Source organism: Macrotis lagotis, chromosome 4 (assembly GCF_037893015.1).
Source record: "Macrotis lagotis isolate mMagLag1 chromosome 4, bilby.v1.9.chrom.fasta, whole genome shotgun sequence".
NCBI classification, from domain to species: domain Eukaryota; kingdom Metazoa; phylum Chordata; class Mammalia; order Peramelemorphia; family Peramelidae; genus Macrotis; species Macrotis lagotis.
In genome coordinates this window covers 40445275-40470994 of record NC_133661.1, presented here as the reverse complement: position 1 = coordinate 40470994, position 25720 = coordinate 40445275, and the positions used below count along the sequence as shown (strand labels likewise).

The 25720-nt window shown below is 41.9% G+C and overlaps 1 protein-coding gene across 1 annotated transcript in view; it reads left to right on the top strand.

Annotated features, from left to right (window-relative positions):
- The window catches only part of ALOX5 (arachidonate 5-lipoxygenase), a 68116-nt gene that overhangs the window by 24922 nt on the left and 17474 nt on the right, over positions 1-25720 (top strand). The window contains exons 5-9 of the mRNA XM_074232586.1: positions 17411-17517; positions 18595-18767; positions 21909-22055; positions 23868-24071; positions 25494-25580. Of these exons, the coding sequence (XP_074088687.1) occupies positions 17411-17517; positions 18595-18767; positions 21909-22055; positions 23868-24071; positions 25494-25580 (718 nt within the window). The remainder of the gene's footprint in view (positions 1-17410; positions 17518-18594; positions 18768-21908; positions 22056-23867; positions 24072-25493; positions 25581-25720) is intronic.

Here is a 25720-nt window from a genome sequence, read left to right as displayed (position 1 = left end):
AATATGGAAGGAAATCTATAGTTAACATTCATAAACTTGAATATGAATGGGATGAACTCATCCATACAATGGAGGATAACAGAATGTTGTTTATAAGAAATAGAAACAAAAAGATTCACACAAGATTAAAATGAGGAACTGGAACAAAATTTCTTATGTTTCAGCTGAAATGTACACTAAATGGTGGGTTGCAATCATAAACTCAAACAAAACAACAAAAATTGACTCAATCAAAAGTGACCAAATAACTTTTTTCTGACAGTATAGACAATGAATTAATATTAATACACACATATGCACTTAGCAGCATAGCATTGAGACACTTAAAGGAAAAATTAAATGAGTTTCAGGGGAAAAATAGACAGTTAAACTATAGCAGCAAGGGACTTCAATTTACCCCCTCTAAGACCTAAATCTAACCAAAAAAATAAAGAAAAAGGAGAACCTAAGTAGAATTTTATAAAAGGTAGGATGGGGGCAGCCAGGTGGTGCAGTGGAAAGAGCCCGGGCCCTGGAATCAGGAGGAGCTGAGTTCAAATCTAGTCTCAGAAATTTAATAATTATATAGTTGTGTGATCTTGGGCAAGTCTATTGTCTTTCAAAAACCAAAAAAAAAGTTAAATATGATAAGCTCTGGAGACTATTGAATGAAAATTTAAGGGAATATAAAAATTTCTCAGTTGTATATGACACCACAAAATTAACCATGTATCAGGACATAAAAACTTCACTGACAAATATAGAAAGATAGGGACATTGGTTAATTAATTGAAATTGATTGGTAACCAAATAATTCTAAAGCATGGAAGTCAAAGAAAAGATCATAGAAACAATCAATTAAATTAAAAATATTGAAAACAGTCAGAAAACATAGAAATTTCTGGATTGCAGCCAGATTAGTTCTTTTGGGAAAATTTATATCTCTCAATACTTTTATCAATTAAAGAGAAAAAAGAACAGATCAATAAATTGATCATACAACTAAAAAATAACCTAGAAAGCTAATAAACTCCTTTCAAATAGACACCAAAAGAGAAATCTTGGGTTTGATTGATATCAAAGGGATTGATAAACTCAAAGGGATTGATAAAAATCTATTGAAATAAAACTAGGAGCTTTCAGGGGGAGTAGGAAAGGAAGGACATTAACCATAAGGCAATTTGATTTTAAAGGTAAAGATTTGTAGAGGAGAGAAGAAAAGGTGGTCAAAGACAGACTGCCAAAGACAGAGGTTGGAAAGAAGGAGGGCAAGAAAAGAGAAAAATTAGCCAGGAGTTTAATAAATGTTTGTTGAATTTGTCAAACATACCTGAGGTTAATTTTTACATTTCATCCAGAAACTTGGTATTGTTTGATCATATTTCATCTTGATATGCTCAGGGCTGCAACAGATAGTTTTTAAGAGGTGTATCTGAATAGATTGTTTTATAGTGAAACTGGGACCCAGGTGTCCTGTTTGGTGATACTGACCCATAACTGATCAGCCTCGAGCCCAGTCATGCTCTTTTATCAAGACTTTTCTCTATTCCACTTTTATTTTGTGCTCTGGGAACTATAATTATATCAATAGTATGACATTCCCATTCCTTCTGAAAAGGGTATGTCAATGGATGGTCCTATGGCTCCCTGTATATATATATTGTCTTTTCTCTATCTTACTTTTGTCTTTGTATGTATTAGTGTCCATAAATACTTTTAGAGCATGGAACTAATTGAAGGAATGTTATCATCGGCAGAGAGAAAATGTCAGTCTATACGTTCATGAAATGTGTCCTTTCATATGCTCTGGCATTTGGAGATACAGTCCTGGTGTCTCTGGTCCTGGAGTCCTCAGACTCCTCTCATGTATATTAATTTCACTCTGGGAGTATAATGCAGGTATACCACAGTGCCATGCTCTGAGGTTCCACTGCTTTGCCAGTTGGACCACTGATGGATCTCTCTCTCTAAGGTAGAATATTCTAAGGCATTTCCTCTGGGAGAGGTCAGGGTTGGACACAATGGACAAATAGGAAAGCTATTCTAGATGGCCTCTGAAGGTCTTATAGAATGGAAGCTTCTTGAGGGTAGAGCAAACATAGTATTTGAGAAATATTAATAGATTATTTTAAAATGAACTGTCAATGGACAGAATGGTACTCCTTTGACCATATCTCATACGGCATCATTTTAACCCTTCTATCTGCAGTTTACTGAGCTCATGGCCAGAAGTTCCTTTTTTTAGGTCCAACAATGATCTCTGACTTGGAGACCTGGAATCTTCCATCCCACTGTCCTTCCAGACAATGGGCTGTGGTTTTATGGTCTCTGGGTGTTTGACTTTTTGTTTTCATCGCTTGGTGCTTTGTTCCCAAGTGATGAGCCCAGTGTTGGCAAACACCACCTTCCTTTTGTGGAGTGGTTTGGACCACAGATGAAGTCACAGAATCACAGACATAAAGTTTGAGAGGGGAGGGGCACCATCTTGCGCTGAATCAGCCCTTTCCATAATATAATGGGCAGCTGCTCATCTGAAGAGAAAGCACTATAAAGACCAATGTTTAGGATGTTGCAGGACCTGAGTTCATATTCCATTTTGGCCACTTCTGTGTGGCTTTAAGTAAATCTTAAGCTCTCTGGGTTCCAGTTTTCTTATGAGGTGTTGGCCAGACTTATCTTGTGAGCTTCTTTCCCAAAGCCTCCTGTTTCATTTTGGAGCAACTCTAATTGTTTAGAATTATTTTTCTTATTTTATCTCTAGGCATTACCCTCCTCTACCCCTAGCCCCACCTCATTCCCTTTGCTTCCTAGGTCTCTTCTTTACAGGTAGAAATAATTGTGGACTTCTACATGGCATAGTGCTTAAAGTGCTGGGTCTGGAGTCAGTTCAAATCTGACCCCAGACATGTACTAGCTGTGTGACCCTGGGCAAGTCACCTAACACTGTTTGCTTCAGTTTCCTCATCTGTAAAAATAGTTGGAGAAGGGAATGACAAACGACTCCAGGATTTTTGCTAAGAAAACCCTAAATGATGTCACAAAGAGTCAGACACAGCTAAACAAATGACACAACAGATACTTAAATCCTTTATAGAATCATAGGTTCACAGATTTTGAAACTTCTCATTTTACAGATGAAAAATCTCAATCCCAAAGACCCACTTTCCTCAAGGTCACATAGATAATAAATGGTAGAACCCAGGTCTCTCCTGTCTCCAGATACAGCCTTCAGTATTCTTGGGAAAATCACAGCCTAGGAGATAGGATGAAAAGCATGGAAAGAGCTCTCATATAATCACCCCAAGAGAGGTAAGGACAGAGTGCTGTAGGGGTTTAGAAGGAAACTTAGCCCTTTGAGGATGATGAAGAGAAAGATCTTTCAAGAGTTGAGTTTGGAGCTAGAGTTGAGGGGTAGACAAGATTTGGGTAAGAAGAGCTGGGGAAAGGAGTGTGGAGGCATGGGAGGATGACAGACCTGGGAAAATCAGCAATAATGGAATCGTAGAATGTTAAGCTAGAAAGGACCTTAGAGATCACTTATTGCAAAAATCCAAGCTTTCTTGATACTCTCTTTTGTTTTAACATGACAGTCATTTCTGGAAATCCTTCCATCCTTTTCCATTTGTTCTTCCCTCTTTGTCCTTCAGATCAAATCCTCCCTTGAAGCAAAGAGAGGTTAAACAACAACCCCTAATATAGTGACCCTATATTACAATATATACAGAATCCTGTCTCACAAGTCCCCTGCTTCTCTGCCTTGAGGGGACAGGGAACTACCCTCCCTTCTTATCTATGAGGAACTAAGCCACAGAGAAGCTGGGCAAAGACCCATCCAAGATCATGCATTATGACACTTTTGCAAAGCAACCTAATCCATTGCTTGGAGTAGAGCATACATGATAAGGAAGTAGTGGAAGATAAGAATCAGAAGAATTGGAAGAGATTTCATAAGTTATTTTTATTATTCTTATCACCTAGTCCCACACCTCATCTTAAGTCTCTGTCTCAAAGAACATTCTAGATAGATAGCTATCCAGAGTTTGCTAGTAAGAGCAAAGTCACCACATCCCAAGATAGCCCATTCCAATCTTAGTACAATCTGTACTAATTGTAAAGAATTTCTTCCTTTTATTCAGTCAAAACTTGCCTCTCTGGAGCTTCTATACATTGGCTCTTATTTTTCCCTTTTGACTAAACATTAAATTTAAAGTTTTTTTATCCATGGCAATCTGGTAACTATCTAACAATTGACTATCTAAAAATATGTGTACCCAACATACTTTTAAATCTAGTCAATCCACAAAACATCAAATCAAGTTCTTCTTTGCAGAATTGCCAATTTCTGTGGCTTAAATGTTCACACTGAAAATTTAATCAACAGATGACCGTATTGATGATCATATAATCAATAGCAGATTCAAGCCATTTCCAATACATCCTTGTTAACCCTTTAAATATAGCAAGAGAGAGTATATCCTCCACCACCTCATTCCTCCCTCCAACTTATGGCTTCTCAATCATAGAATCATATATCTAGAGTTCAAGACTACTATAGAGATCATCTAGTTCAATCTTTACATTTTATAGTTGAGGAAACCAAGGCAGACAAGGGTTAAATGATGTCCAAGTCTCAATGCATCAGAGGAAGGGTTTAAACCCATGTCCTCTGACTCCATCTTCTTTCCACTGACCCCAACTAGTCTCCACTTGACATGGATTTGAGTTTCTTCACCATCATGGTTGCACAGAATACCCTAGATGAATTCTAACTAACTGGGGCAGAGTCCAGTAGGACTCAGCTCCCTTGTCTGGATATAACTAGTTGGTGTCTAGATACTACTAACCTATTGGAATGAATTCTGTATTTGCAGTTATAAGGCATGGATTCCAATCCCAATTCTATTACTTGCTAGTGTAACTCTGGCTTTGTCATACCTTCTTTGGACCTCATTTTCCTCATCTGTAAAATGAAGAATTAGGTTTGATGTCTTCTGGGGTCCCAATTCCAGCTCCAAATGAATGATTTTTTAAAGATAGTTTTCAATATTCATTTTTTTGTTAGATTTTGAGTTTGACATTTTTCTACCTCCTACCCTTCCCTCTTTTCCATCACAGCAAGTCATCTAATATAATTTATACATGTACAATCATGTTCAATATTTCCATATTAGTCCTGTGGTGAAAGAAGAATCAGAACATAATGGAAGAAAATCATGAGAAAAAAATATAAAACAAAATTTAAAAAGTGATGCTAATATGCTTTGGTTTACATTCAGATTCCATAGTTCTTTTTCTAGATATGGATGGCATTTTCCATCACAAGTCATTTAGAATTGTCTTTGATCATTTTACTGTTGAGAAGAGCTAACTCTATCATAGTTGATCATCGCATAATGTTGCTATTGATATGCAACATTCTCCTGGTTCTGTTCACTTCACTTAGCATCAGTTCATGTAAGACTTTCCAGGTTTTTCTGAAATTCATCTGCACATGATTTCTTACAGAACAAGAGTATTCCATCAGGGAATGATTTTTTTAAAAGTAAATTTTTCTTTTTGTCTGCCATATCATATTCTTGATTCCTACTGGACTTTGAGATTCACCAAACCCTTTCCTTTTCCCAGTTTCCCTTCCCTTCACCTCACAAACTCACCTTACAAAAAGTAAGCATTTATTAAATGTCTTTTATGTGTCAGACCCTGTAAATACAAAGCCTCCCCCAAAATAGTCTCTGCCCTCTAGGAGTTTGCATTCTATTGGTATTAAAGTCCATGTCTAGCCTGTCTGTACTTGTAGGATTAATTTTTTTGAGCACAGGTGTAGCACTTTTATCTTTATTGTATTTAATTTTATTTGATTCTTCTAATTATTGAATGTTTTTAGTTCATTCCTACTCTATCCATTGGGAAGTAGTATGGCCTACTCCAAGCAAATTGGGGCCAAAGTAATGATAGCCAACGATGAAGGGTTGATGTTTTTGAATCATTCAGGTTATAGCACACAGACCTAGCAAAGCCTGCTTGTACCTTGGGCAATGAGTAACCTTTTCTGTGCTTCTAGTAAGTTAGGTAATGTTCTGGTGACTTCTCAAAAGGGAGGGATGTGGTGGTTTGGTTTCTTTGACCACTTCCAACTGGGCTGTGTCTGGTTGCAATGAGTCAGCAAGTCTGATAAGAAAACACATCCAACAAAGGGAAGTTGAGTAAAAAGACCTTGTTTCCCAAGGTAGGAGGACAATGCAGAAGTGGACTCTGCCCCAGTTAGTTAGAATTTATCCAGAGTATTCTGGACAACCATGATGGTGAAGGAACTCAAATCCATGTCAAGTGGAGACCAGTTGGGGTCAGTGGAAAGAAGATGGAGTCAGAGGACATGGGTTTAAATCCTTCCTCTGATGCATTGAGCCTAATCCCTCTCCCCACCATGGCCTAGGTAGCCTAGAGTTTCTGCCCCTAGGCCAAGATTGACTACCCAACCTCAAGTCAAGTATGACTATGGAAAACACCTCAAAAAGCATAAAATATAATAAGGCAAAAATAAGGTAAAATTTTTCTTAAATATCTCATTTCCATTCCCATTTGAGCTGCTGAACTTTGCTAAAGAAAGACATGAAATTATGTTTTCATCCATTTAAAATATATTCTATCACATACATTAAGAAGTGTGAGGCTTCTGAGAGGAGTTCCTTCATTTCCCTTTCTCTCTACTCCTCAACACTTCTTAGTACCCTCATTCCTTTCTCTTTCCTCTCTGGTTAAGAAGAGATATTCCTACTCCTCACTAAGGCCAGTCCTTCCTGCAGCCTCGATTCCATTCCCTACTGCATTCTCTATGACCTTCCTACATCCATCTTTTCTTCTCTTATGCATTTTTAATTTTTTCTTCTCCTTGAGTTTCTCTACTGGCTCCTTTACATTGATTACAACAATAATCAACTCTTTCCCATACGTTTAGAAAAGCATACAAAAATCAACAGGACAACTGCATTATTTCTATCTTGTTAAAAATGATATTCACTTTTAAAAGAAACTGTAAATAATGAAAGCTAAACATTTCAATTACAGCCCTTTTTTGTTCTAACAGTGATTTTTTTTGAATGTCTTACTGTTTCTATTTGTTGATTAATTTTATAATTAAAAAATATTTTTCAAAGTATTGGAAAACCATTGTTTGCAAATCATTTTTAATAATATGCTCCAGACTTCCATGAGGAGTTGAGATCAGACTCACTGGCTTATAGATTGTAGATTCCATTTTTATCCCACTCAAGGGCAAAGTCATATAAGAATAATCAGTGGTATTATTACATGACCTTGTCCCTAAATTTTACCTCTTTATCTTATCCTTGTTTCAAACTTCTATGCATTTTTCTTTTTTTAAAAAAGACTGGGTCTCCCTATCTCACATAGATTGGTAATGCCATGGTTATGTGTGGACCCCATCCCATTCTGATCAGCATGCTGGCTTTAACTTGCTCCTTTTCTGACCTGGACTGGTTTATCCTTCCCATGGTGATCTGGTAACCCCTTGTTCCTGGGTTCTCACCATATTAATGAATGACTTAGTCCACTCCAGCAAAGAACTTCAGGAGCTCAAGAGATCCACCAATCTCGGTCTCCCTCATTGCAGGGCTGACAGATGTGTACCACCACACCTGGCCCCTCTCTATTTTTTTTAAAAACCAAATTAGTCAATGGGCATCCTTAGCAGTTTCTTTAAACAACCCCTTTTCTTAGGATCATGGATTACAAGGTGTCAGTGCTGGGGTCATCTAGTCTAAGCATTTTATGAAGAAATTAAGACAAGAGACTAAACAACTTGCCCAAGATTACAGAGGTAGTAAATGTCAGAGCTGAGGCTCAAACTCAGGTCCTTTGACTCAAAATCTTTGCTTTCCCCACTGTTTTCTAACTTCCCCAGCAGAATGACTTCTCTTTCTATTTTTGGAATTTCATGAGCCTCTCCCTGCCCTCATCCCCCTTTAAGTTCACTCCCCTTTAGCTTTAGGGATTGGAAATTCTCTCTCTCTATTTTACCTTTACCTAGTAAAATAAACCTTTTCAAAGCCTATGATACATATTGGAATATCTCTGACTTTCCTTTTTTTTTTCTGTCATCACTTCTAAGGATCACTTGCCCCTAGGTTTCCCATCATTTCTACTCTAGTAAACAGTTCCTTCTTGGTAAGAATTAGGTTCAAAATAGCAGTTCCTCTTGATGTTTCCTCTACCTTTTGAAGAATTATTCAGTAGTCTTGGTGGGAGATTTAAGATGACAACAAAAATAGCTAGAACATCATGTACTATTGAGTTCATCCAGAATTACAAAACAAAGCACGGTGGTCAGTCTAAAGGGGAAGCACACAGATCATTAGGATCCTGGTCACCTAGGTACTGTCAGCAAAAATAAAGAAATTGAATTGGGGGTGGGGAGACAGATATGGAGGACATGTCAAGTCATAATTCAAGGCAACTAATGAGGTAGCACCTGGAGAGAGTTCTGAGCCTGGAGTTAGGATGACCTGAGTTCAAATTCAACACAGTGCTAGTCTTTTCACCTTCATCAGCCTCAGTTTCTGCAACTGTAAAATGAGGAGAACAATAACTCTTCCCTCACAGAGTTTTTATGAGGATTGAGTGAGAATATTTGTAAAACCCTTAGCACAGGGTCTGGTAGAGAGTAGGTTCTGTGTCAGGAAATCCAGAAGGAAATGTCTTCTAGACATTCAAAATAGGAGGCTAGAATTTGTGGAGAAGTGGATATAGAGGTACAACTTTGAGAGTATCTGCAGAAAGTTAAAAGATGAAATCATAGGAACAGATGAGATTTGCTAAAGATACATATGGGTCCTTTTCCCTTTTTTATGATCTCTTTGGGACATGTAGATATCACAATGGGTAGAGAACTGGTTCTGTCATCAGGAGGACTTGAGTTCAAATGTGACCTTAAACACTTTAGTCACTTAACCCTGATTGCCTAGCCTGCAGGGCCATCTCCAGTCATCCTGATCCACATCTGGCCACTGGACCCAGATGGCTCTGGAGAAGAAAGTGAGGCTGGTGACTTAGTGGGGCATCTCCTCATTCAAATCCAATTCACATGCTTGTCATGGAATCACCTCTTGGGTGTCATGTTCTTCCTTGAGAATGAAGGACAATTATCATCATCAGTATTGTTAGATCAATTCACAATTCTACCAATAATACATTAGTATGCCAAGATTTGCCTAGAGATAGCACATATACAGAGGAAAGGATCAAATTTACAACTAAGAGGAGTACCTGTGTACATTTTTTTGACATCTTTTATTTTTACATTGCCTAAATGTTCCCTCTATCCCTCCCTTTCTACATCCCAGGAAACCATCCCATACAATAAACATGGAATTTATTTGTAAAAGAAAAAGAGGAAGAAGAAAAACTGCAAAGGCAATCAATACATCAAAAAAAAAATCTGTCCACATATGTAATGTTTCTTGGCTTGCCCATGGAAGGGTCAAGGGGAGGAACAGGAGTCATCAAAAGAGACAAAGGAATGATTATAGAAGTAGGAAAAACCAAGAAAGTTCTGTGTCACCAAGAGACTAGAAGTTATCTAAGCCAAGGGAATAGGAGTTATCAAAAAGGGACTGTCTACTGTCTCTAGTACCATGGAGAGTTCCATAAGTGTGACTTTCACAGGATGATAAATTTAATGGTGAAGGATCTTAACAGTATCTTCATTTTCAATTTCCAAATGAAGAAACCGAGGCTTTAGAAATAAAATGACTTGCCCAACATCACACAGATAGCATGTGTCAAATGGGGAATTTGAACCCAGGTCTTTGATTCTAGACTTAGAACTCTTTCCACTGTGCTGTGTTTTAGAGGCAGAAACCATATTGCAAGGAATTGAGAAGAGAGTAGATGATGAAGCAGAAAGAGAGTAGAATCTCCTCTTTAGAATTTTGGCAGTAAAAAGGATAGGGCATTATAGTATGGATAGCTGGAGTGAGTGAGAAGGTCAAGAGAGTTTTTGTTTGTTTTAAATAGAAGAGATCCTGGAGCATGTTCTAGGATTCACCCCTGGGAATGAAAGGGTTGTGTAGATTGAGTTTGGATCTTTAGTACAAGAATGAGGGAAAAGATAGCAATTCATCCTGAAAAGGGCTAGAAGTCTTAGTGAGATGTAAGTTCAATGTATGTTGATAGTGTGATGTGATTGGGAAAAAAAAGGTTTAATGCATTGCCATGTACTTCACAGGACTAGGAAGGTGATAATCCTGTTGCTCCATGTTTTGGTCAGACCACATCTATCATGTTGTTTTTAGTTCTGGAACTACAGTAGAAAGGACATTGATAACCTTCTAGAGAAGACCAACCATAATAGTGGGGACCTCAAGATCAAATCATATGAAAATAAGTCAAATCAAATACAAAGGAAAAGGAAACAGGAAACACACGATCATTTTTATCAAATATTTGAAGAATTGTAAAGGGACTAAGTCTACTGAGCCCCAGAGAGATAAACAGTAGCAATAGATGGAAAGGACAACTAGATAAATGGAAAGAAAAGCTTCCTATAAATTAGAACCGTTCATCAGTGGAGTAGGCTACCTCGGAAGAGACTAAGAGTCCCTTTATTGGAAGTTTTCAAGCAATGACCCTTTGTTGAGCTTGTTGTAGAGTTACTTTACGTATGGGTTTAGGTATAGGTTGGACTCATTGGAGAGCACTGGGGTTATATTCAGCTCTGCTTTGGAGTTTTGCATTATTATTAGATCTTTTGTTTCAGTGAGGCTGATTATAAAGAATGTGCTTTGGTCTGATTATGAAAATGGAAATCAAATATGTTCTTAATAGTTTCCAATCTTTCACCGAAGGTCCTTCTGGAGGGCCTGGCTCTAAACTGTCTGTTAACTTTGACTAAGGTTAATTATCTTCCATGGATTAAATAAAGAATTTTAAAGCAATTGAGAATCTTAGAGATAGCAGCCAGAAATGTTCTTCCCCTTCTCACTTCTACCTTTGCAATCACTAGCTTTTGTCTTAGGAGTGAATTCCAAGGACTGGAGAGTTGATTAGGCTCTTCCACTTATTCCTCCATGTTTAGCAGCCAATGAATATTGATGTGGTAAGTGGTGTTTTGTGATAAGCACCAATAAGAGGGAAAGCAAAAGTTAATGCAAAATGGACATATAATCCAGTGGATTTTTATTAAAGGATAAGAACTGCAGCTGGCTCGGTCCAGAAGAATGGTGAGTGCAAGGAGTCCCCAAGCTGTCAAAGTTTATTTGGATATTACCTATCTGACTGATATTTCTCTGCCTCCTTTCTGGCTCACATTCCATACCTTCACTCCTGAATATATGTGTATGCCCTAAGGCTCTGCTATGACTCTTTTCTTCCCCCTCTTTCATTTCCAAATGCTCCCGAAGACTGGAGTGCTAATTGGCCATGCCAAGCTTGAGACTTGTAGACATTCTTTTCTACACTCATGATTGGTTTTTGAGGCAGTTTGCCTTCACAAATATTCAGGATCCTCATTGACCTCAAATGTAAGCACCTGTTGAGTGGCATTGAACTCATGATTCTAAATTAATCTAACGATGATAGTTGGTAACTTTGGGTGATAGTGACATCTCAAGGTGAAAAGTTGATTCTACTTGGATACTGGTCATGTTCCAGATGATGATTTTAGCCAAAGCTATGGTTATCTTACCACTGAAGTGGTAGAGAGGTGAGACAGGGCACAGGCTTTTGCAGAAGTTACAGGGAAAATAACCTCTTGACTTTAGTATGTGACCTAATGAGGTTTCAAATGAGGATGCAAAAGAAGCTAGCATGCAAGCAAAAAGGATGTCCACAAGCTATGTTTAATATAAATGTTTCTTCTACTTTAGGAAAGGTATCTCCTCCAAAGGGAATTTCCCTGGCAGTTCAGTAGAAAATAAGTAATAATAATAGTAGCCATCAGAAAAACAGTAATAATACTGACTTGATCATCGTATTTGCCCCGCTCCTAATGGTGAAACACCACATGTTGGCAACACATCAGCTGCACTTTAAAATGTGGGGCAGATCACAGCCGATGACTAAAGACCATCCAAGGCAGTTTCCTTCCTTCAAGACCAACTAAGGCCAGGGGACACACCATATTGTTTAGTCATCCCAGTCATGTTTGATTCTTCACGATGCCATTTGGAGTTTTCTTGGCGAAGGGTCTGCATGATTTACCATTTCCTTCTCCAGCTCATCTTACAGATGAGAAAATGGAGGCAAATAGAATTAGGTGAACTAGCAAGTATCGGAAGTCAAATTTGAACTCAGGTCTTCCGGAATCCCAGCTTTATCCATTGTCCAATGAGCTGCCCTATGTCCAACTTGCCAGTAACAATAAAAATAGCACCTTTTTAACAAATATCCCTTTAAGGTTTGCAAAGCTGTTCATGCAGCTTATCTCACTTAATCTTCGTGATAACCCTGTGAGCAGGGACTATTGTTATCCCCATTTTATAAAGACACGGAGACTCAGAGTGGTTGAGGTCACACCACTAATAAGCATCTGAGGTGGGATTTGAACTCAGGTCTTGCTGCTAGTCTAGTGCTCTAGCCACTCAAGTCACACCTATTTACCTATCCAGCAAATAAAGCCTTCTCTCTCCCTGACTCCACTAATGCCCTGGCCCCTGGAAATGACTTTGTACTTATTAATTTATATATATCTTCCTGTACCCTTCATTCGATGCAGGGGCAGTTTTCAGATTTATATTTGTATCTAATAGCAAATGTTTAATGAATGTTTTTTGAATGAATGCATCTAAGATATGAAGCAACCAACCTCAGGTCTGTGGGATTGTTTTCCATTATCTTCCAGAGTTCTTGGTGTGGAACGTCAAGCCCCAGCTCTGAAGCTTATAATCTTAAGGAGTTTGGGACACTTGGAGGGTTGCCCAGGGCAACCTAGCCAGTGTGTGTCAGAGGTACAATTTGAACCCGGGTCTTCCTGGTTCTGAGGGCAGCTTTCTGTTCAATAATAGATCTGCTTCTCCAAAACATTAAGCCAAGGCTCTTTGGATACAGAGCTCTGCCTGTGAACCTCTCCCCAAACCTAAGCTGTGGGCAGAGGTTTCAAAGCCAGGAGGGAAGGGGAAGAAGAGGAGACCCTCTCACTGAATTTTCTGTCTTCTTTTAAGGCAGCTTGCTGGCCAGGTGGGTAAAAGCCAGCCCTGAAGGCAGGAGGACTGAGTTTGAATTTGGCCTCAGACACTGACTAGCTGTATGGCCTTGGGCAAGTCACTTAACTCTGCCTCCCGTCCAGGGTCATCTCCAGTCATCCTGATTCCTATCTGACCACTGGACCCGGATGGCTCTGGAGGAGAAAGCAAGGCCAGTGACTTTGCCCAGCCCCCCCCCCCATCTCACTCAAATCCAATTCATGTGCCTGTCATAGCTTCACCTCCCTGATGGTCTTGTTCAAGAATGGAAGGCAAACATCATTTCAGAGATTCTTACAGCTGCCCCCCTTTAGAAGGGATCCCGTCCAGCCACTTTCCAGAAATTCCCACTAAAGGAAATTCTAAAAGAAAATATGCAGGGGCGGCTAGGTGGCACAGTGGATAGAGCACTGGCCCTGGAGTCAGGAGGACCTGAGTTCAAATCCCACCTCAGACACTTAATAATTACCTAGCTGTGAGGCCTTGGGCAAGCTGCTTAACCCCATTTGCCTTGCAAAAACCTAAAAAAAAAAGTAGATATGCAGTAATAGGGAAATGTTTACATAATGCAGCAGGCATCTCACTTTTAGACAGTTTAACTTTTGGGAAATTTGGGCTCATACTGAGCAGAAATCTGCTACAAGTCTACAACTTCTGGCCACCAATCTGAGTTCTGCCCTCTGGAGCCAAACTTCTCTGACCTGTCTGCCTGCTACCCGAGTTATTGTATATTTATATACAATTGTATATGTTGTATATCATTGAAGTTAGCTCACTCGGCGTCACCCCTCAGCCTTCTGTTTCCCAGGGAAACCATCCCCAGGTCTTGATCCCGTGCATCTTTGTACAGCTCATCTTCCAGTCCTTTCTCTCTTCTGGTCTCCCTCCTCAGGACATGCGCCACCTTGTCATTGTCCCTCCTAAACAGAAATTCCCAAAATCTGCCTGGTCCTTTATTTCCAGTGAAATCTCACTAGAGCTGAGTATTGTGGGGCTGATTGCTTCCTCCCTCTCTGTATTCCCATTTCCTCTAAAGCCCATAGTAAGCTTTTAATAAATGCTGGCAGATCAATTGATTAGGTTTCAGTGTGAACTGCTTTTGTCCTACTTTCCCTCATCTCCAGCTCATTCTCTATGACAGAGGAAATAGTAACGAGAGTCGAAGGGTGTCCCCTTCTCTTTCCAGGCATCTGTTATCTCTGGTCCCGAAGCCGCCCTCACACTTGTTCGTCTTCCTCTTCCTAGGCCACATATAGCTCTCACTGTTTTCATCTTTGCCACTTCCATAGAACTGGGATGACGTGACACGTTTCCTCCAATTCCTCCAACTTCTTCCTGAAATGTGGGTAATAACTTCCTCAATTTAAGAACACACCCAAGTTCATTAGAGGAGTGACTCACTCTCTTTTCAGGTAAAAAAATGACACTATAACATTGGAGACTGGGGAGAGGGAAGCCCACACACTGCGGGGTACCTGGGGTCACTTCTTCAACACCAGGGTCTTCTGGTTTTCTCCAGATTTTGGTTAAGCCCTACGCAGGAGCCTTTGGATACAGCAAGCCCTGTGGTCATTCTGGTGGATGGGTTAAATTCTGCATTATCCAGGGTCCAATCATATCAGGTCAGCCTTATTCGTATTTAGAGAAGGGGGCCCCCTATATTGTATGTTCTGGGCCCTTGAGTAGTCTTCTGTACTACCTTATCCCCAGTCAACTTCTCTCCATTCCATTGATGAAAACCTGAAATTCCACAATTAGATATTAATTCCATTGACATAAGACCTCTCCTACACTCATATATGTTTAGCCTAGAGAAAAGTTAAACTTTTTTTGTTCATTATTAGTGAATATATTTACCAAACCTTCCCTGAATCTGATAGTTGACCAGAATGAGGAAAAAGAGATCATTTGAGAAGGCAGAAAGCCAGGCTCTGCTTCCTAATAATTTTATTATTTGCCTTTGGATGTGGTTCCTATTCAGATGCTTGAATTTCCACAGAACAGGTTGGATAGACCACAGGATGTCAAACCAGTCAGGTGGACTTGCCAGGAAAAGAGGTCGATGATTTCTTCTTGGAGAGATGCAGAAAAAAGTTGAGGAAACCATGATGGAGTTACTCAGTGTGCCAGCAATCTAGATTGTTCAGACACAGGCGAGATTTATTCTGGCCTTGACTGGGGACCTAGAATTGGCTCTTGCAGACTCCTAATCAATGAGCCTTTGGCTTTCACTTTCTTCTTCCATTGGCAGTTAGTGAATGGGGCATTTATGGCAGCAATTAGACCGTTTAATGATTGTGTCTGATTGAAGAAGACAACTTTCTCTGTTTTACTGTGAGGATGGAAATTTCTCAAATCATGTCTTGTGGTTTGTTGCGGTGAGCCAACATCAAGGTGGGCAAGTAGGGAAGGGCTCAGAAGGTGTTATCAGGCTGCTGCATCCCTCTTAGGGCAACAGCTTGCTCGGTATCTTTTGTCTCCAACTTCATAAGCCCATGCATAAGACTTCTTCAGGGCCACCCAAAATGAAACACAACACATAGGAAAAAGTAGCCAGACTCTTTGTAAGGAAAGTTACACTAGATTTTCAGAACCTGCTACTCATGAGGAAGAGGTCACGTGGATGCTTTATTCTCCCTCTGACCAAGACAATCATCTCCATGTCTACAACATCAGGACCAGCCTAGGGGTGTCTAAAGTTTGGGGTCTCCAGGTCTTTTTTGAATCACCTGAAAATAGCTTCAGAATGGAAAAAATGGTTGGTGTCCTTCCTCTTGGGGGAACTTGGCAACCACTACTGCCTTCCCACTCCCACACCTCTCTTCTTGTGGCAGATAGCCGATACACCTTTTCCAGAAGCAACGATAATAGGGATATTATTATTATTACTGTACCCAATGTGTTATGAATAGCAAAAAGGTGAGTTTGCAGGACCAGAGAGTGCACTGAGAAAAGTAAAGGGCAGAGAGGTGGTGCAGGGGATAGAGCACCAGCCCTTGAGTCAAGAGGGTAATGCTCAAATCTGGGTAATGCTGGGCAAGTTACTAAACTTCAGATACTTAAAAAAAATAAAGAAAAGGATCATTAAGCTTGGAAATGTGGTGAGGAGCCTGGTTGTGAAGAACCATTCTCTATGTCCATCGACATCTTACTCATCGTTCACAGGACCATGGGATGCTTCTCATACTGCTTGATGAGATCTGGTTGTTACATCTTCAGTGTGAGCATGGCTACCTCAGAAATGGGCAAACACTCCAAATCAGACCTTGATTTATTGTTTGTTGATTGTTAGAAAAGTGATAGAGAAAATATTAATATGCAGATTATACTGAAAAGTGTATCCTGTATTCTTTTTTGTTTTTTTTTTTTTCTGGAGAGCTGGTGGTTAAACATTTATTAGTACCCTTCTGGCTAGCAGGGATCTTAGAAATTCTGGTTTTATAGTTGGGGGAACTGAGACCCAAGGAGAGGAAGTTTGCCCAAGGTCACCCAGCTGGTCTGGGGCGGGTTGGACCTCTAAGGTCAGTGTTCTTTTTAGGGCCCAGTGAAAGCTAGGCCCTTTGGCATGGGGGCTTTTCCCACCTGCTCCATGCCACGATGCTCCTTCTGACCTTAGAATTCTTTGGTGGGCCCTTACTCATCCGCACCCTTGCAGGGTCATTTCATGACAAGTTTATCTCTGTTTGTTCTCTATCAACAAAGACCATGTCATGCATATGACTTGGTTCTCCCAGTGACCATGGGGGAGGAAAGCTTCCGGTGGCCACTAAACACCCCCTGATGTGTAAGGATGTTCTGCCTGGCACCCAGCTGGTGCTGTGGACCACTCTTCTACTCTCTTTGACCAGAATCAAAGATCCCTGAGACCTTAAGTCTTAGAGTTGCTCAGCTGCTTGGGGAAAGGGAAAAGGCTGATGCAGACCCAGGGACTCAGAGGCCACAGGATTCAACAGATGAGGAAACTGAAGCCCAAGTCACATAGCAAGGGAGTGTCTGAGGCAGGATTCGAACCTAAGTCTTCCTGATTCCCCACCCCATGCTCTTTCTCTTGTACCAGGTTGCCTCCCTAGGAGGCCCTCTCCAGGGTCAGTGAAGCCCACTGCAGCTTGGCTGAGCCTGTGGGAGAGGCACAGGGAGGGGCCCTAGTTTGCCCTGGATCCCCCCAGAGGTCGTGGGCCCTTACAAGGGCCGGACTTTATCCATCTTAACAGATGAAGGTTTCTTTTTGTCTGCAGGATGGAGAATCTCTTTGTGAATCGCTTCATGCACATGTTCCAGTCCTCCTGGAGTGACTTTGCAGACTTCGAGAAGATCTTTGTGAAGATCAGTAACACCATCTCAGGTAGGCCACCCACCTAGAGAGAGGGCACTTTTCCTTGGCACCAAGGAGAAGGGGAAGTTTTCTGACTTAACCTCTTCTGAAAGTTGGCAAAGGGCCCCTGGATGCCAACTCCAGAAATAGAACCTGCTGACTGGCATGGGCAGGCAGGAAGAGTCAGTCTTTCCTTTGAAGTTTGGCTCCAGAATTATGATTCCTGGGGTTACTGGTGCCTTCCTCTGCCCACTGCTGTGTGTGCGCGTGCATATGTCTGTGTGAACATGTGTGTGTGTGAAGCCAGGTACATGGATGAATGGACAGACATACAGGAAGATAGATCTGTATAGATACCTACTAAACCCATATCTGTGAATATATTCATATGGGCAGATACACACACACACACACACATACATAATCTGGTGCAAACTGTGTTTCCCTAAGGGCCAGGTAGGGATAAGGTTAGAACATGGGATTGATATGGGGAAGCTCCCTTCACCAGTGCAGATGGGCATCTTCTCTGTGACTTGTGGTCTCCATAAGGTTCTGAAAGTCTGGGTGACTTGCCTGAGGTCACCTCAGTAATGGGTATCAGAGGCAAGTTTTGAACCCAGGCCTCAAGATCAGGAACTTTTCCAGCTTATCAACGATGTTTTGCAATATGCTTGGTGATTGATTAAGCAGAATCATGATCAAAGCTATGGCTACAGCTGACCAGAAAGTTTGGTTCTAGACTCTTTCCCTACCAAGGGCTTCAGGTCACTGGAAGGCTAAGAAGGGAGTTAGGGCACACTTCTCTTTTTGATAGATTGGAACCCCCATGGGACCCCGGAACTGAGCTCCATATCACAGTCTTGACTGGAAGACTAGTAGCAACTGGAACCAGGAGCTGGCCCCATAGAACATAGTATCTCCTGACCTAAATCCCTCAAGGCTTTGCCCAAACCATCCCCAGAAGATGCACATCTTTGATTTCTTTATATTGCCCAAGGAATAAAGCCCATGTCATCTACCACTGATTTGCTCCAAGGCCCAGGGGCTCTTGCCTAGCCGGCTGAGCCAGGAGCTGCCAAGGACTCAGGTGGTGTTGTTCTCCCATAGAATATGTCATGCAGCATTGGCAGGAGGATTTCATGTTTGGCTACCAGTTTCTGAATGGATGCAACCCAGTCATGATCCAGAGATGCACCAAGATCCCAGAGAAGTTCCCAGTGACCACAGAGATGGTGGAGTGCAGCCTGGAGCGCCAGCTGACCTTGGAACAGGAGGTTCAGGTAGCAGCATCACCTGGCCCCACAGTGCCTTCCTTTCTTTGGGGGCAGGGGTGGTTACATTTTTCTTGCTCTTTCCCCAAGGCTACAGAGTGGTTGTCGTTCATTCATTTTAGTCAAATCTGACTCTTCATGACCCTATTGAGGGTTTTCTTGGAGTGTGTTGCCATTTTACAGATGAGAAAACTGAGGCAAATAGGCTTAAGTGACTTGCCCAGGGTCACCCAGCTGGAATATGTCTGATGCCAGATTTGAGCTCTGACTCCGGTCTGCCCTTTCTCCACCTAGCTGCCTAGAGAAGACATTTTATAACTCCTTCTCCTTTTTCTTCTTCCCCAGGGTCACACAGCTAGTAGGTATTGAGGTCAAATTTGAACTCAGGTCCTCCTGACTCTAGGGTTCCAGGCTGGTGCTCTGCCCACTATACTGCCCAGCTGCCCCAGTGGTGCCCATTTCAATAGTGCTTAGCAGCAGCATCCCCAGACCAACAGGTCTGGAATGACTATCCCCATTGAACAGATTGGGAAGTTGAGGCACTGCCCTCTAGTCACACTCTCCAAGGGTAGTGTGTGCCCCTGCTCCTTGGTGACGGGAGGACCTGAGAGCTCACAGAATCATAGACCTATGGAGCTCATCTCCCGAAGGCCACATGCAAGGAATCTGAACTTAGAACCTCTGACTTGAGAGTCAGTAATCTTCAGTAAGAGATTACCTAAGTCCAACTTCTCACTGAGCCAGCAGGCTCCATTCTTACCCATGAACCATGCTTAGCTACAGTGTGGATCATGATATAAAAAGCAAAAATTAAATACATTTCCTTAGCCCTCTAAAGCTCACAGCCCTGTAGGAGAGGGTGGTCAAGTAGTAATGTCATCTACAGGTGAGGAAACTGAGGCTCCGGGAACGTCTGTGTCCAGGGTCTTTGTCCTGGGAGCATTGTGGCAGAGTGTTTGAGCCTTCTAAAGTATAGTCCACATTGGCCCTGGCTTCTCCCTCCATTAGATGTTCTATTCCTCCTGTTACTTAGTCCCCAGTTTCTTGATCTGGACTCCTCAGTCCCTGGCTGCGCAGGGATAAGGCCTGGCAGGCTGTTGGGCAGAGGATGGGCACCCAATGAGCCAAGAGCTGCAAAGCAGCAAAAAACAATCCCTGCTCTCTTGGAACTCCCAGTGTGATGGGGAAAAAGCATGTGAACAGCTATGGACAGAAGAGATAGAGGGAAGCTATGTGGTGCAGTGGATAGAGCACCAGCCTTGGAGGCCATGAGTTCAAATCCACAAATCCGGCCTCAGACACTTACTAGCTGTGTGATCTTGGGCAAATCACTTCACCCTGATGGCCTTGCATCCAGGGCCATCTCCAGTTGTTCTGATTCATGTCTGGCCACTGGACTCAGATGACTCTGGAGGAGAAGGGGAGGCTGGGGATTTAGTATAGCCTCCTCCCTCGAATCCAATCCAGGTGCTTGTCATGGCATCACCTTCCTGATATCGTGATCTTCTTTGAGAATGAAGGACAAATAGGAAATGTCAACAGGGAAAGGCACTAGCTCACACTGAGGGTAGTGGGAAAAGCTTCCTCTAGAAAGTGGGAAGTCTTTGAGGAGCTGAAGCTGAGGAAAGAGAGGGTGTTCCACAAGGGGGGGATCCACAAAGTGGGGACCGTCGGGACAATGCTCAGAGATGGTTCAGGGGGCCAGTGAGCACTAGAGGAGAGGGAAGGGTATAAGGAATCAGACTGGAAGGTGATGGGGGGAGGAGTTAGGGGGGCTTTGGAGGCCAGTCAGGAGTTGCTATTTGATATTGGAAGTGAGAGGATGCCACTGGGAAGTGGGGGAGCAACTTGGAGAGACCTGGACTTTAGGAAGCAGACTTATTCTGTCTAGCTTCAGGAGGAAGAATTGGGACCAAGGTGGGAAAGTCACAGCCTGGAAGTGTTGCTCCACGTAAAAGGAGTTTTTCTTTCTCAGAATTAGACTTGCCTGACACCAGAACACACTCTATCTTCAGCAGTGGTCACAAAGAGTAAGAGATAAGTGATAGTTTTCTCTATCAGAAGAAAATTCAGGAAGGAAGTTGGGGGTTGCTCTGATGTAAGTAAAGGAGTGTGGGAGCTGCCCCACATTATAAAATAAGACTCCAAAGCTTACAAAGTGTTTTTCTCCCAGTTACTCTCGGAGGCAGCCAATGTGCCAGTTATTAACCCCATTTTACTGATGAAGAGACTAAGGCTCAGGGAACTGAGTGACTTCTCCATGGACCCAGGGCTGCAATGTGTCAGAGTTGGGATTTAGACCCCGGGATCCTAGTTTGAGGGGCAAATAAAGATCGATATGGTGTCTGGGTGCATTGTGAAAATAGCTCTCAAAGAAACCAGACAACTCTCTGAAACCTTTGATAGAAGCAGTCTGGCTAATTGGCAGAACCCTCCCAATGACCTCATCTCTTCAGGACTGCCAGCTTGTCTGAAGTGTCCAAAACTAAAATGCTGTTGGTTTTGATCGGAGCAAAGCAGAGGGCCAAGTGATAGCAGATCTTGGACTTTATTCCTCTCTCAGTCAGCCTTGGACAGTGAGCCTCTGTTCTGTCTGCCTTTATTACCTTCCAGCCTCTTCCACGATGTTGGTCAGGGACAAGGATGGTAGAGGTATTGGAGAGCAAGTCAGAAGCTGATATTGGGGTCCTCTGCGATCTCTACCACCTCGGAGAAGGTTCCCCAAGAGAGCCCGCTACTTGCATATTTGGGGGATAGGTTTGGGGCAGCTGGAGACATTAGTCTGACCTAGTGCCTCTCCATTGACCAAGATCATCGGTCAACTTTTGAGATTTCTTCTAGGCTGAATCTGAGTTGACAAAGTGACCGCTAACTAATAAAATAAACCTGTGCCCCATCATCACAGAGGTGGGATTTATAGATACGGAAAACTGCACATCCTGTTAGACCCAGTCATCTGGGAGCTGAGTTTTACTAAATTGTTTTTTAACCATTTACTCTTGGCAACATAGAGTAGCTCGGTGGATGGACAACTGGGGCAGAGGCATGTTCAGAAATGAAGGTGATGTGAAAACAAAAGTTATCCATGTAAACCGAGTTAACGTTATAAATAGAATAAAGGAAAAAATGGTTTCTTCTTCCTTTTGACAGCAAGGGAATATCTTCATAGTGGACTATGAAATTCTGGATGGTATCGATGCCAACAAAACGGATCCATGCACATTGCAGTACCTGGCAGCCCCCATCTGTCTTCTGTACAAGAATCTGGAGAACAAAATTGTTCCCATTGCCATCCAGGTGGGTCAATCCCTGAATAACCCCAGGTTAGGTCTGTTGGCCTTCTGATTGAGAGGAGGAGCCTGTCCTCTTCAGGAGGTGTCTTGGGGGGGGTGGCCCTGAGTTCTGGGTGACTTTCTCTGGATGGTATGATGTCTGGTGGCCCTTAACAAGCTGCAAACACTTCAGATACCAACCTGGGAAAGGTCAGTGTATCTCTCCTTTGAGACTGGCTTAGCCAAGTCCTGGGACTCCTGGATATCCTGGTCTCCAACCAATGTGATTTTTAACCATGCCTTAGAGAGGCAGGTTGAGTCAGAGGCAACTGGAAATAGCCACAAAATTTCTCCAAATGATAAAATAAAGGAATCGTTTAGTATTAGTAAACAAACATGATTCATTCAGTCAAGGAAAGAAGGAAAACAGTGGGGTCCAGTAAGGAGCTGGTGTTTCATTCAGTGTCAAAATGAGGAGAGATACTTCAATGGCCCAAAGCAACAGAAAGCCAAAATTCAGGAACCAACCTAACTCACTCCAGAAAGCTGAATGGTCTAGATCAGGGTTCTTAACCTTCTTTTTTGTGTCATTGACCCTTTTGGCTGATGGACCCCTTCTCAGAATCATATTTTTAAATACAATATACAACATTATATAGAAAAATAGTGATATTAAATTATAAAAATTTTTTGGGGGGGGCGGCTTGGTAGCGCAGTGGATAAAGCACCGGCCCTGGAGTCAGGAGTACCTGGGTTCAAATCCGGTCTCAGACACTTAATAATTGCCTAGCTGTGTGGCCTTGGGCAAGCCACTTAACCCCATTTGCCTTACAAAAACCTAAAAAAAAATTTTTTTTAATTTATCAGCACTCTTAAATCTAGCTATGGACCCAAGTTAAGATATCCCTGGTCTCAAATCTAGATTGTATTTGTTGCTCATGGGTCAGAGCTGAGAATCGAAGACACTTATTTAGAAGGGAGATTGTGGGATTGGAAAAAGTGAGGAATAATAGGAAGGACTGTGGAATGGTAGGTCTTAGGGGATTTCCCTGGATCCTGGGCCAGAATCTCAAGGAAAACTGCTTTGAAGAGTTTTTATCCATCTTCTTAATCAGTGGTAGGCACAAATCTGAATTATGGAAGCATTCAGTGTCAGGGATGGGAAGTTAGACTGGGTTGCAAAAGATCTGAGTCCTAGCCCTGACTTTGTGTGAGCTTGGGCAATTTTGGAGAGTTCAGACAAGGGCCACCAAGAAGGCTTTTGACCGAATCCATGTCATAGGATAGTCAGGGGAAGGAAATGGAGCTATTATCCTGTAAAAGAGCAGACTCAGGACATGAGAGCTATCTTCAAGCCCCCCAAAGGGCTGCCACATTAAAAAGGGGTGGCTTTGACCCCACTTGACCCCAGATGGCAGGAGCATGATGGGTGGGGATAAGACAAAAAGAACACTTTCTGCCAATTCGAGCTGTCCAAAGTGGAATGGGCAGCCTCAATAGGTGAGAGGTTCCTTCTTCTTTGGAGGTCTTCATCCAGAGGTTGGATGACTCCTTGCCAAGGAGGTTGAGTGAAGATTCTGTTTGGGGTAGGGCTGAACTAGATGGCACCTTGAGGTCTTTTCCAAATCCTAAATTCTGTAATCCCATTAACTGTTTCTTCTCTTTGGGTCACAGATTTTCCACTTGTGAAATTAGAGGATTAAACCAGATGGTGACTAAGCTTAGATTTTAGTCATTCTAAATCTTTCCAGACTCAACCTGTAAGACCAGATCATTAACAGGTGTGCCCTACAAGCTAAGCATTCTAACTTTTTTCCCCCTTTGCTTAACTTTTCAGATTAATCAGGATCCAGGAAATGATAATCCCATTTTTCTCCCTTCGGATGCAAAGTATGACTGGCTTCTGGCCAAAATCTGGGTTCGATCTTCTGACTTTCATGTCCACCAGACCATCACACATCTCCTGCGAACACATCTCATGTCTGAGGTGTTCGGCATCGCTATGTTTCGCCAGCTCCCAGCTGTGCACCCTGTTTTCAAGGTATAGCAACGTTTTTTTAACCTCATTTCCAGGGAAACTCAAGAGAGAAGGGGAGAAGAGAGGGTAAAAAGGAGGTAAGAGAGGACAAGAGAATAATGAAAGTATACAAATTAAATCAGTCAAGATTGTGGTTAACATAAGGACCAATGAAGAATAGTCTCCTAAAGAGGATATGAAGAGTATGGTACTCCTATGTCCAGAGATTAAAAAAAAAAATTCAATTAAAAGGTATTTATTTTCTCTACCTCCTCCCCACCAAAGAAAAACAAATTTTTTATAATAAATATGTATATAGTCTAACAAGATAAATTCTCACATTGACCACATCCAAAATATATGTCTTCTACATATTTAGTCCATATCACCCTAGCAATCTTCATCATTGTTTCTCTAAAATAGCATTTGGTCTTTGCAATGATAAGAGTTCTCAAGTCTTTCAAAGATATCTTTACAAAGTCTTTGTCACTGTATAAATTGTTTTCCTGGCTTTTCTCATACAAAGCGTTCTAGATTTCTTTGAAACTATCCCTTTCTTCATTTCCCCCAGTACAGTAGTATTCCTTTATCTCCCTAGGCCCTCTTGCTGGACACCCGCTCAGTTTCCAATCCTTTGCCACCAACCAAAAGAGTTGTTATGAACATTGTTGTACATATGGGTCCTTCTCTTTTTTTGTCCTCCAAAGTTTCTGAAAAAGAGACAGGATTACTCTCTGTCTGGTACAGTTTAGCTGCCTGAAGGCAGGAGGAAGGTTGGCGCTTCTTCCCAGTTCCATGAGTATGTGATTCATTCAACAATTAGACAATATTAATCCCCTGCTATTTCTGAGCATTGTACCAGGTGCTAGGAATTCAGAGACAAAATCAAGCCAGTTCAGACCTTTAAGCTGGCAGGGATATGGTACCCATAAAACAGCACAAAGACCCCAGGATGGGAGAAGCAGCACTAAAGGAAAATTATATTTTCTGGCTTTCCCACGAATGTGATTATTTATGACTGAAAATTCAATTTTTACCCTTCTGATTATGCATTAGTATTGCTTTGTGTCACTTCAGGATCCAAGGGAAGAATATAGTGTCCTCAAATATTCAATAGTCATGGAGTTTTTTGTCAAGTTCCAACATGTTATAGCCCTACAACCCATGATACGTTGTCTTTTGTTCTGGGGAATAGTATCTTGATTAGACTCTTTGTGTGTGATTAGACTCTTTACACTAATTGTGTAAAGTGCTGCCCATTTAAAACAAACATGCAAAGTGAATTTGAGGCAGCTGCTCTAGGGCATCTAGCAGGGCTTACAGGTAAGTAGAAACTGGTTGGGCACCAGCATGAGGAATCTGCTGGGGGTAGGAGAAGGGTCACCGCCTCTTGTGATGTCATGATGGTGGACCCTGGATCTGATGTGGATCTGGTCTCCTTCACAGCTCCTAGTGGCTCATGTGCGCTTCACCATCGCCATCAACACGAAGGCCAGAGAGCAACTCATCTGTGAGTGTGGGCTCTTTGATAAGGTAGGCTGCTTCATCATTTCCTTCCATGTCTCCGTTGCCCAGCCTTGCTCCCTAGAGAGGACTGTGGAATGTCCTTCCTTTGTCTATGCTTAGATTTTCTGAGGGTTCTGAACTCAACCTAGAACACCAGTTATGTTTGA